Here is a 12,711-nt window from a genome sequence, read left to right as displayed (position 1 = left end):
CCTCACTATTTATCATTTGGTGTTGCCTGGGTGCATCATGAATAAACATTTGTGAAGCAAATGACTTAATTTAATAAACACTGTGACATGCAAGACAAAGATATCAGGTTGGGTGCTGGAAAGACAAAGAATACTTCCTACTTTCAAAACAGTTATAAATGCATAATAATACACAATGTGTGATAGCTAACATAAGGGTTTGATATAAGTGCAGATAAATAAAAATCCATGAAGAATATAAAGAGAAAGAAAGGAAACAGTGAATATTTCTTGTTCCACTTAAAAAAAAGTAAAACCAAGTAAAAAGACTTGAAAAGGGACTATTGCAAATTTCAAGTGGCCTGATTAAATTAGTTTCAGATTTGGCAAAGACTTTTAGAAGGGTAGTATTTGCTATTTTTAAAAATTTAACAATTTCCAGGCATACAATAATTATCACAAATTTTGAACTCATGCATATTGCATAACAATAAATAAGATTTGAACTCAGTTCTAGCAAGAAAAGTGATTATAAAATTGATCTCTCTCTCTTTGCCACAGAAGACATTAAAAAATTCCATGCACACTTAAAATTACTCCACAAATGAGTGCATTTCAAGGTTGTTTTAAAAAGCACTGTCAACTTATGTCATGTGCAAATGATAGAATGACTGTGGAATCTATGCTTTCCTTCTATAAGCAAGTTCTGTCAGGTGAGTATAATAAAATTGCTCCACTGCCTAGCAGTCACAGGTAAAAAGCTAATATGTCATGAGTAGTGATACTATGAGACTACTGCATGTCAGTGACATGATTTCAATGTCCTTTGGATTCCTGCCATCAAACTTTCAAAATCAGTGTTAACACAAAGCATTCAAAAAGATTCAAGTTAATGCAGAAGCTCTGCCATCTGCTACAGTCTGCAATATCAACCTGATAGCATCCATAAGTCAACACCAGAGTGAAAATGGTCCAGGGACATGACTTTATAAGGAATTTTTGTTTTACCAATTTAGGTAAGCCAAAGTCAAACAAAGGCAACTTAAAATTGTGTGAATGTGATGACTTCAATAGTCACCTAACCAACAGCAAATCTTGTAAGGCAGTGAATCATAGGTGGTGAAACAACTTAAAAATGTTACCTGTAACCATTGTGACTGGTCATTGTGGCCAGAGGTCCAGGCATTCACTTTGCCTTGCTTGTCCAGCCGAGCTTTCCTGGGTTCCCAAGTGAACATGTCCATGTTGAGCATTCTGAAGATGCTGGAGGCAGTGATCTGATAGTCTTGTATGTGTCCTGATTTCATCCCCAGAGGCTCAGAACAGCCTGAAAGAAAATGATAAAGGCTCTGTGAGAAAAATTATTTGTTATCCTGTAGCTTTTCTGCACTCATTTTCGATAGGCAAGAGAAGATTAAACATAATGCTATTCATTCCTCCAAAGAGAGAGCATCTAAATTAAAAAAAATGGGCCATAATCAGAAACAAATCTAGAACAAAATAGAAAAACAAGATAGCCAATTCAGGCTATTTTGTCTGAATATATTTTGGAAAAATTGGAAATAAGACAGACAATTTGAACTACTTTTGTGTGATAGATGATTTTGCAAAATGAAAACAATGCTGAAATGCTCTCTCCTATCTCATTACTGGAAGCCTTGTGACTGTTCCCTGGTTTTCAACAGTTTCATTGTGTCTTTAAAAATGGGACATTTTCTCATAAAGTATATTCGGTTTTCTTTTATTTGTTTTCATAATACTGCAAATGAAAATTCCCCCAGTACAAAATCATTTCCACAAACTGTTCTACTGTTATATTCTGAACTGGACAGCATTTTGTTGTCTAAGAAATATTTCCTAATTGTCACCACTGATTCTTACTGTACCAATATGGTTTCTACCCCAAGACAGGAAACTCATGTTTACTCAATGTTTAGCTTGTACAATATGGAATATAAACTAGTAAATGAGATAACAAAAGAAGATAAGCAAATTCTAGAAAAAGCCATTACTAGACACATCTTTTTATAAGTGCTAACATTTCAATCATACCCAATAAATTTTACTGTTAGAATATTCTTGGAAGATTCTCAAATCTACCACATTTTCCAGATTGATATGGTACAAAATTTATGTTTCTCCACCAATTAAGAATGTTTTTGTGTATATACATATATGTGTGTATATATATATATATATATATATATATATATACACACACATACATAATTTCCCAATCTCAAACTATGACTGACAAAATTTTATTAACAGAGTTTGTAATAGGAAGCATGATTCAATCATCTTTATCTAGTGACTGAGGCTTTCTTAAGTCAAATTGATATATTTTAGCCAAGATATTCACAAAGTAAGTTTGACCAAGGAAGCAAAGATAAAAGAACTGACTTATTCAATCTGATACCTTCTTCGTATATTCTACTGTCCCCCAGTTATTGGCTGTGTGGTCTTGTATTTTTATTATTTAGTCGCTTTCAGTTTTGTCATCTATAAAATGGTGATAATAATAGAAACTACATCAAGAAGTGTTCTAAGAAATTAGTTAATAAACATGAAACTTATAACCATTACTGGCACACTTAGCATTTAGTAAGGGTTGGCTATTTTTACTATTTCCATAAAACTTATTCCAACAAAAAACAATGTTAAAAGTCTCCAAATATCAGTTTATTAATGAGTACTAATGATGATCCTGTGACTGACTGAAGTTGCTAGAACTAGGCCATTTTATGTCTAGGTGCTGAGAGATTGGTTTAGAATTCTTCATTGATAATTCTTAAGCACAACCAACTGTCTTCTGTCTTGGTCAATCTAGGTCACTTGTCTTCCTTGGGTCTCCTCCAATTTCGTCTTGACCTCCACTGCCTAGGAATGGCCTATCCTTCCCCACCATGACAAAAAATGGCATGGAGGGTTGTTATCTTTACAGGAGTCTTGCTGAGGAGGAATACATCCTGAGTCCTATGGTAAAGATAGCACTAATAACTAAAAGCAAAATTTGAGTGAGAAAAATATCATAACAACTCTCAAAATTTTTATAAAGTCTTAATACCCCTGTTGGCATAATGCTTATCTAGTTCTAAAGTAATTTGCATTGTCTGCTATAAAGATTTTGGTTAGATTTCTATGCACGCCCCCACCCCACCACTATTTTCTAAGTCTTTGTAAAATGTTAGTTGTCATAGATACAAGGGAAAAGAAAAGTAGTTGTTTTCTCCCCTTCTGTTATATAGAATACCAATTTAGGGATTATATAGAAAAAGAATGCCTTTGACTAATTCTTCTTAGTCATAAAATTAAATTCATACTCATTATATTGTATAGTTCTTAGCCAGGCTGAAATGCTGAGTAATTATTTGCTTAAAGAATAAGTAGTTGAGTTTCATTCCTATAATTATGGTCTGGTCTATTTTATTCCAAACACATAAGTCATATCTCTTTCAGATAATTTAAAAGTTGTTATTTTCAAGGGTCTACAAAGAGATTAACTACTGATCTTCTTGACACGGTTAAAGGTTGTATGACAATTTATTGCAAAAAAGCAAAAAACAACAACAACAACAAAAGGAATTTACAGCATTGCATTCCACTAACGAAAATAGTTTGGGTTTTTATGTGTATGTTTCCAAGTATTGCAGCTAACTTCTCTGCCAATATACCCTCTATCACAAATTCCCATTTTGTATTATTTTCATGCATATAAAAATAATTAACTCTTTTGCCAGTGTGAACAGCAGCTGAGCAAATTAAGGTATTAACACAGAAACTGGTTATTTCTATAGTAAAATGCTCTAGTTTTTAAAAACAACTACTGCGAGGTATTATTCTCTGCATGCAAGTTAAAAATCAATTTGAAGAGTTGGAAAGTAGAGCATTACTTCTATTTCAGAAAACAAAATCTGTAAAGTGTCAGGTGTAACCTCTTGTCAAACTTGAAAGTAAAATATATTTACACCTTAAGGATGTATCCATGCCATGTACTAGAGACTGATCCTCATGAATCAGAAGACTGAAAAATTGGGGAAGGTGATGTTGAGCAACTAAAAATCACAGGGCTTATAGTGAACCTCATCATATTGAGGCTTCCCCCTGATTACTTTATGATGAATGGCTTAGGGATGGCACTGGCCTCTGGTGATATAGTGACATGCAACACAAACACTACACAGCAATGATTCAAAGATTTACTGACAGCCAATAAACTGACTGAAATTACCAAATAAGAAAAAAAATCTGTTAGAATAATTAATTGCACTAAAGCTGTGTATTGGTTGCTTCATAAAATATGCAGATACAGAATATGAAATGTAATTTTTAAAATAGATTCACTCATCTAGACTAATCAATCTAATTTCTTTAAATGCAATGGGCTAATTAAAAATTGTTCACATTTTAGTGCTGCTTTTTATTTGTTTAATAATTATTCCCTAGCCTGGAGTGGTGGCTTACTCCTGTAATCCCAGCTACCGAGGAGGCTGAAGCAGGAAGATTGTGAGTTTGACATCATCCTGGGAAACTTATAGAGATGTCATCTCAAGATAAAATAAAAACATTCCCTTTCTGGTATCACAAATAAGACTAAAAAGTGAAATGGATATAAAGTATGCACTTTAATAGATCAATCAAACCACACAGTTGTCTCTTTCCAAGGACTTAATTTCCTATTTTCTCAAAAGGTATTGTTTTAAGTTGATAAATATTTTTCCATATTTTTGAGGTTATGCTAAGAAGTGAACACACAAGAACTTCGAATTTTCTTCTCAGTTGCTTGAACAAAATAATTTGGTGCTTCTGTGGCAAAGATGGGAAAAGTTTGAGGCTAGAAACATAAGAACAACCACTAAAAATATATAACAGTGAAATACCTCTAGAAGATTTTATATTTTGTTCAGAATCTATCTATAATGAAATAGGACCACTGTGAGATCTACGCATTAAGTCTTCATCTTTACGTCTAGTATTGATGTTCCCAGAGGACAAGAATTACTTAACTCTGAGTCCTTTGATAGATTATTCTCGAGCTGGATAACCACTATTTGTACAATAATCAGGTTGCTACCTAAGAATGATCCCAGAATAAATTTATAGTAGCAATCTTGGTATTGAAGTACTGTTCCCTAGGGAGGAATGATAAATTTACATGTTTCATAAAATCTAAAAGAAGAAAAAAGCACCAAGTTCTTATGGTAGGTAGACAACGACAAAGCTTACTTTCCTCTACCATATATCGTATACTTAACTGCAATTTATGAGGTCAGACAGATTCCATTTTATGCTGAACTCCTGTCACAAAACATAAATCACCGTTTCTACCCAAAACAATGAGATACATCCAAATTTGACAAGTTTCCCATGAGGATTATTTGTACTTTATTTGGCCACTCCACAAAATACATTACTATTTCTATACTAATTCTATTCTGTAACATGCTTTTGAACTTGTTTATTTTATGCATAAGTGGCAAGCTGATTGAAACATGCCCTGGACATTTTGAAGCAGAAATTAATTTCCATGGGTATTTGGAAAGCTATAGGTTAGTAGCAGACTACATACAAATGTGCTTTTTATTTTCTTTAAAGACTGTACAGAAAGAGACAATATGAGACTCACCAGATAGTTCACAGCCAAGAAGTTCCATTCGCAGAGTGCAGTGCCTTCGACAAACTTGGGGATAGAGTCTTACATACTGAGCTTTTATGGGGGGTGTGAACGAGTTAGCATAGGGTGTGTTGTTATCAACATTTCCACGGAACACCTGGGCAAAGACATAATACAGAATTTTAACTTATTAAATGCAGTAGCTTCTTTACTTATTTTCATATGCTGACCTTTACCCTCATTGCACATAATTCTTAAAAGATTATATTAAATATTTTTGGGCCTGGAGCATTTAAGAAGTACCTTACCATCAGTAGTGAATATAAAACCCATAGATAAAAAACTAATTAAAGCTATAAACCACTGTGGCCTATGGCATACTTTCTTAGGATGGTCTTATCAATATTAAGGCCAGCCCTTAGAACTGGGAGACTACTTCTCTCTTTTTTGAGAAATGGCACCTTCAATAATTCAACTTAATCTGGGTCTGTCTGTTCATTTTGCAACTCAGTACATTTTTTTTGGAGTAAAGACTAGTTTCCAGTAGTGCTTCCTGATTACTTTGTCTTTCTAGTGCTATAATCAGATTTATGATGCTTAGGGTTTGACTAATAAAGATTACCTTTATCAACAAGTCCCAGATCACGGCAAAGAGGCTGACAATTCCTTATATGTATTCTCCAGTAAAAGCTACTTTCCTTTTAAAAATCAAGTAATTCCTTTATATCTCATTTTTTTAGTATACATTTTATATAACCTGGCAAACAGAAAATCTTATTTAAATTCACTTGAGAGCGTAACTTTAAAAAAATTTCAAAAAATTTCTTAGATTTTAATCTAATGCATGATTTTAAAATGGGATGATTTGCAGTTCTGATATCTCTAATTTTAAAATTTTTGAGAAACAATTAATTTCAAAATTCTGAATATCATATTATATTGCATATTATATCCATTTCCTGTAGAATATTTTTAAAGTAGTAGATTTGATCCACAGTTATTTGATTAAAGATGCATACTGTCTGTAAAATCAGTAATAATGAAATTGAAAGTTGACTTCTGGGAAAGTAAAAGCTTTGCTAATTTTGCAAAAAGTATTGGTTGGAACTCTAGTTAAAATCTAAGAACATCTTAAATAACAACTTTGTAAGTTTATAACTTGGAGAAACTCCTGCTCTTTTCACTTCACTAGCCTAATTAAAAGCAAAAATCACCAGAAACATTTTCAACATAGGCTTCTCCTGAAGGCTCATTTGTGATATAATCATCAGTGATAGAAAATAGCATTTTAATTTTACTTATGTGGGTTAAGGAGTCAGTCTTACCATGTCTTCATTGGAGCCTTTCACTTTGTACATTGTCCAAGTCTTTCCATCATTACTGTAGGCAATTTTGTAGGATTTTATATACTCTGGGCTCCCAATCCTCTTGGCCCCTTGGGTAATCACACCAGTAACTCTCATTTTTCTTTGCAAATTTATCTGAGGAAACAAAAAAGTCAACAATAATCTCATTGCTTCCAGGCTATTCATATTTTGGGAATGGAACATTTTTATTTATCCGTATAGATTTATAAACTTATGAAAAACTAATATTTATCTTAATTTTTTTCAGATAAACATATAAAATAGGCACATATTAAGTTTAACTTCATAATTGCTTTCTATAATGGAATAATATTTTTTTAAAAAGCAAAACAATGCATGTGAGCAGGCTTCAAAAAGTATAATGTGCCCATAAATAAAAGATAGAAAACTTTTGGTTGGTTCTAATGTGCAGGTGTGTCTTAGCAAACTGAAAAATGGGAATATTTTCTTGTCAAAATATCAGAATCATTACTGCTAAAGTGTCTCAACTGTCTTAAGTTTCGAGAAATATTCATTTAAAATAAAACATTCAAATCTCACTAAGATCTTTGAGTACTAGAATAAGGAAAGGTAAAAGAAATAATGATGATGAAACCAAACCCAAGTATCTTTGGCCTTTGCATTGCTACAGGGTAAATCTGTTGTGGGTTGTACAAATGGTCATGAGGGAACTACGATTTTTCATCAAATACTTGCTTTTTTCTTAATTTTATTATATGGAGACTTCCTAATTGGCATTTTCTATCCATTCCAAGTCAATTTTTAACAGTTTACAGCAGGAGAAATAAGTAACTAATAAAAATGTTAATGTTCTTTTAATATTTAAATAAGGATCTCTTTCTGATAGTTAAAATAAAATAATTAAATAATATAATGCAAAATATTTTATTTACATAGAGTAAACATCAAATTTTGTTTCATTCACTTTAGAGTGCATTTATACATTCTAAAATGTAAACAGTAAAACAGTCCTGTTTTAATATTCTTGATAAATTCTTTTTTTTTAGAGAGAGAGAGAGAGAGAGAGAGAGAGAGAGAATTTTTTAATATTTAGTTTTCAGTTCTCAGGGGACACAACATCTTTGTTTGTATGTGGTGCTGAGGATCGAATCCGGGCCGCATGCATGCCAGGCGAGCATGCTACCGCTTGAGCCACATCCCCAGCCCACTGATAAATTTTTATGAAGCATCCCTTTTGACCAACATAAACCAGGAAAATTTCAGTAGTTTACACTGTATTTTTAATAATTCAGAGACTATTTTCTGAGAAAGAAAAAATTTAAAAAAAGGAAAATCCTTAGGTTCATGTAAGTGACCAAGGTTTTCCACTCCATGATCTGACTTCAAGAATCAGCATATGAATGCACATGATTAGACAGTCTCTCTCTAGTCACTGTTTCTGAGTGTTCTAAAGCCCCACCTTCTCCTTCTAGATGTCTTGAGGTTCTTCCCAACTGCTGTTCACAAGGAAGTTTTCAGTTCTACTCTTGGACAAAGTCTGATCATGATGAGTTAGAGTCCCAGCCTCTCAACTGCTAAGCTGAGTTTACTCGATTCATGCTTTCAACACAGATCTTATAAACAACCTTTTAAAACAGAGATTTCATATTTAAAATTCTGGGTATTTGTCTCTTTTTTCCTCCAAAAATGCTGTGTGCATTGACTCAGATACTCAGGTTCAATTTTCTCACTTCAATGTTCAGATATCAAAATGTTTATAGACATGAATATATTTTAAGTCCCATTCTTTTTCGGAAGCTCAAAAAGAGTATATTCTTCATTAAGGTATACATTACTAATTTAATATTTATTTGCATTTATCTCAGCTAACAGCTGATTTTGGAGTTTTATGTGTGAAATTTGGAAAAGGGAACCTCTGAGAGACACTTGTTTTAGTGAGTTAGGTAAAGTAGCACGTTGCTATGGAAGAGCAACATTCTCTCAGTGTCTAATGAGTGATGTTATTTTTCTTTTTAATCTGAGACTCTTCAGAACCTAAACCTTCCCAATATGTACAACACAAGCAATGGGCACTCTGAATCACATTTCCTCCTATTTTGGAAGCCAAGTTCCACATTTCACATTGCTGAACATTCCTTTTTCAATTATCTTTTATCTCATTTCAATTATCTTGTTTATACCACTTGTAGACAGCCAAATTATCTTTGCTAGATTTTGGATGATCAGCTATACACTAATTTTCTAAAGCTTAGATTGTAAAAATATAACAATAAAAAATCAAAACCTGATTTCATGTTTTTCTCTATGTCATTAGAAATTATATCTTAAAAGATTCATATTTGCTCTAATACTTAGAAGTACCAAGTACACATTTTAGAAACTTCAGGTAGTAAAGCATTACCCAATTTGAGTTGTCTCTACTTTAAGAATTTGTAATTAAATATCAGCACTATTTTCATTAAACACAAAATAAAAACAAAAAATTGATTCACAAAATACAGATTTTGGGATCACTAAGTTTTAGTAATTACTAGGTTTTGGACTATTGACTTCTTATGCATCCAGCACCATTAAGCCTGGATAATAAAGAATTTAATATAAAGAGGATAGAATTTCACCTTCATAATCATACTTAAGTTTAATGTCAGAAATCTAAGTTGCTGTAAAAAATAAACTAGGCCTTAGAGGAAGGTTATAACATGATTTTAGAAACATCTCCACTTCAACCACCTCCTGTAAGTGATCTCCTTTCGTTATATTCCAACATCATTTTTGATTGCTCACAAAATAACAATGGCTAAAGGTAATCTTAGGTTTAGTCTACTTAACTGAACTGTATGAGACACTATGTTAAAGGTTTACTGGAAACTGCACTGGAAATGCCTATATTACTCAGTGGATGGATCTTGGATATAAAATAAAATACTTTCACTTATATACCTCATTTCAAAGAAATTATTGTTATACTGGATGGTAGGTACACTATGTAACCTTAAAATGATTCCTAAAATATTTTTTATCCCTTTATGGATATGAAGAAGAATCATTTAGATCTAGCATGCCTTAAACCTTTGCTTAGGCCAGGCAGAAACAGAAAGGACTGGGTATTTCCGATCGGTTTTGGCACTTCCTACCCAAGTAATCTTGGTCAATTTGCCTATACCTCTTGAAGTTTAATTTCCTCATAAGAAGGTTTTAATAAAATTATTATATGTGAAGATTATATGATATACACATGGAAAAATTTAACAGTATCTGCCTTCCCCCAAACTCTTAGAACATTCAATTTTTGGTTTGATGTTCAGCATGTTGTTATTGTTGTTTTAATTAATCAAGCAGTGATTCCAGTGGTTCTTTACCACTGAGCCACATACCTAACCCTTTATATTTATTTATTTTTGAGACAAGGTCTCATTAAGTTGCAGAGGCTGGCTTTGAATTTGTGATCCTCCTGCTTTAGCCTCCAAGGCCGTGTTTTTTTATTTGTAGTGAAAAGAAACATTCTGGAAAGGTTTATCCATAAGGTTTTATAATCATAATAATGATATAAACAGAAATTTGTAAAAAAAAATTCCAGAGCTACATACTGATATTCATTATGGTTATATAGGGCTACAGTAATCAAGTATGTGTATAAATCTGACCATTATCTTAAAAATAGTTAAGAGAAGGGAAAACTAATAGGTTCATGACCAAATAGCAAGTAACATGGACCAGTGTGCCTGCTCCCAAGAATCCTGGCACTAAGGACACTCCAATACAAGAAGTTGCTGAGAAGCTTTTGGGCTTTATTGAAGTGTACCACACACATGCATGTGAGTACACACACACACACATACACACACACACCCCAAATTATGAGAAACATTTCATGTAACAGGGGCTCTTTAGATCCCCAGTGCACATCAGTGTATTTGGAGTCTATGAAGGCAAACTCTAAAGGTTGATCATGGAAATTAGACTTGAGAATTTCCTAGATGCACTTTTTCTCATTCTCACTTTGCCTATCTGGGCTGTACTCAGTTGCAAACAGTATGAAAAGTGGTAAAACATGGAGCCAGGCTGGAATGGAAGCCTGTAGTTACCAGGAGATCCACTAGTTCTACCCTTTTCATCCCACATCCTTACTTTATGGACCTGGGAGGTGAAACAGTGATAGAGGTTCTTGTAACTTCTAGCTGTGTACAGGACTACCTGTAGAATCTAGTTTGGCTGTGAGAACTCTCAATGCCAAATAATCTACCTGCAGTAGCTCAAGCTAGGGTATGAGTTTTACCTCCGTTTTAGGTATACCACTAGCCAAGACATCAATATCAAACTCCTGGAAGAACGCAAGTCCCATGATCAAAAGGGGGAAAACAACAACAACAACACAGGACTAACCCTAGGAAAGCCTAATTTAATGGATCTGCCAGGTTAAAACCTTAAAACAACAAACAACATAATAAATTCTTAAAAAGAAAAAAAAAAGATTTTGAAGCATAAGAGAAGAACAATTATATAAATGAGAACTAACTGAAGATATTAAGAATGAAAAATATGGTTGCTTAAATAAAGCTTCTTATGAGGTAGTTTAGCAGCAAAAGAGCAAAAAGACATAGCTGGAGAACAAACCAGGGAGCAGCAAGACAGCATAGAGGACCTTTTCCAGAAAGAAAGAAGATGATACTGAAATTGTCCATATTGGCAGATGATAGAACAATTTATATCAGGAGTTAAAGTTCTGCAATTTGGCTTAATATAGATTAAAATATAATGTATTCCAGCAAGTAACAACTGACAAAATAATATAAATAATTAAAATAGTGGAATATTGACGTATGTAGAGATAGATGAACAGAAGAGAAAGTCAATAAATAGATCACAAAATGTAAAGAAATTTTATATATTAAATAAGTGACTTTAAAATCAATGTAGAAAATAAAGAGTATTAAACATCTGGGTTGGGAGAAATAGGTAGATGTCTTAAACAAAATTTAGATAATATCTGTTCCCTGGTCCCAGAATAAATTCCAGTTAAATTGAACACTTAGGTGGAAAAAAATGAAAATAAAGAAACCACAAAATTATCAGAGGAAAATATGGGATTTTAAATCTCTAAGGTAAAAATGGTTTTCTATTCATGACACAAAATTTAAAAATGTTGTTACATTAAATTAAAAAATTCCTTCAAGATAAAAGCTAAATAAAATCAATATACAAGTAATAATGAGGATTAATCTTTCATAAATCATAACAAAGAATTGATTAATTCAGTAAATTAGTAACTTTATATTTCAATAGATGAAACAAAAATAACTCAATAAGGTAATGGGCAAAGAATTTCATTAGGTGACATTAAATGAAATACATATACACATGAAAGAAACATGATCTCCTTCATAATATAAGTTAAATTTAATCTATTGAATCTGAATTGAATTATGATAAATATTATAATTCATCTATCCAAAGAAAAGATTAGAAAGTTTGATTACCCAGTGTTAGCAAGAATGTAGATAAACAAGTGCACTTAATGAATTTTTCTGACAGTATAAATGACACAGTCATTAGGAAGCACATTTGGTTACATGAAGCAAAACGAAAAGCATGCATTCTCTTTAACTCTGCAACTCTATTGTAGGAATGCAACCTACAAGTATAATCATAGCTACCTAAGTTGGCACAGGTTCCCAGTTGGTTCTGTAACACTTCATGTAATACAACACAATTTAAAACAATTTACAATGTTATTAATAGAGATGTAAGTCATTGCAATATGGGAAAGTCCAGAAAATAGATATTATTCAG

The 12,711-nt window shown here is 32.6% G+C and overlaps 1 protein-coding gene across 1 annotated transcript in view; it reads right to left on the bottom strand.

Moving 5' to 3' along the window:
• Positions 1–819: 819 nt before the first annotated feature.
• LOC143410781 (EGF-like repeat and discoidin I-like domain-containing protein 3) overlaps positions 820–12,711 on the bottom strand; it is a 224,590-nt gene continuing 212,698 nt past the window's right edge. The window contains exons 5-8 of the mRNA XM_076871505.1: positions 6,919–7,074; positions 5,606–5,750; positions 1,122–1,306; positions 820–912 (exon numbers count right to left, since the gene is read on the bottom strand). Coding sequence (XP_076727620.1) covers positions 820–912; positions 1,122–1,306; positions 5,606–5,750; positions 6,919–7,074 — 579 coding nt within the window. The remainder of the gene's footprint in view (positions 913–1,121; positions 1,307–5,605; positions 5,751–6,918; positions 7,075–12,711) is intronic.

This window comes from Callospermophilus lateralis, chromosome 11, assembly GCF_048772815.1.
Source record: "Callospermophilus lateralis isolate mCalLat2 chromosome 11, mCalLat2.hap1, whole genome shotgun sequence".
Classification (NCBI taxonomy): Eukaryota; Metazoa; Chordata; class Mammalia; order Rodentia; family Sciuridae; genus Callospermophilus; species Callospermophilus lateralis.
This window is presented reverse-complemented; position numbering and strand designations above follow the sequence as displayed.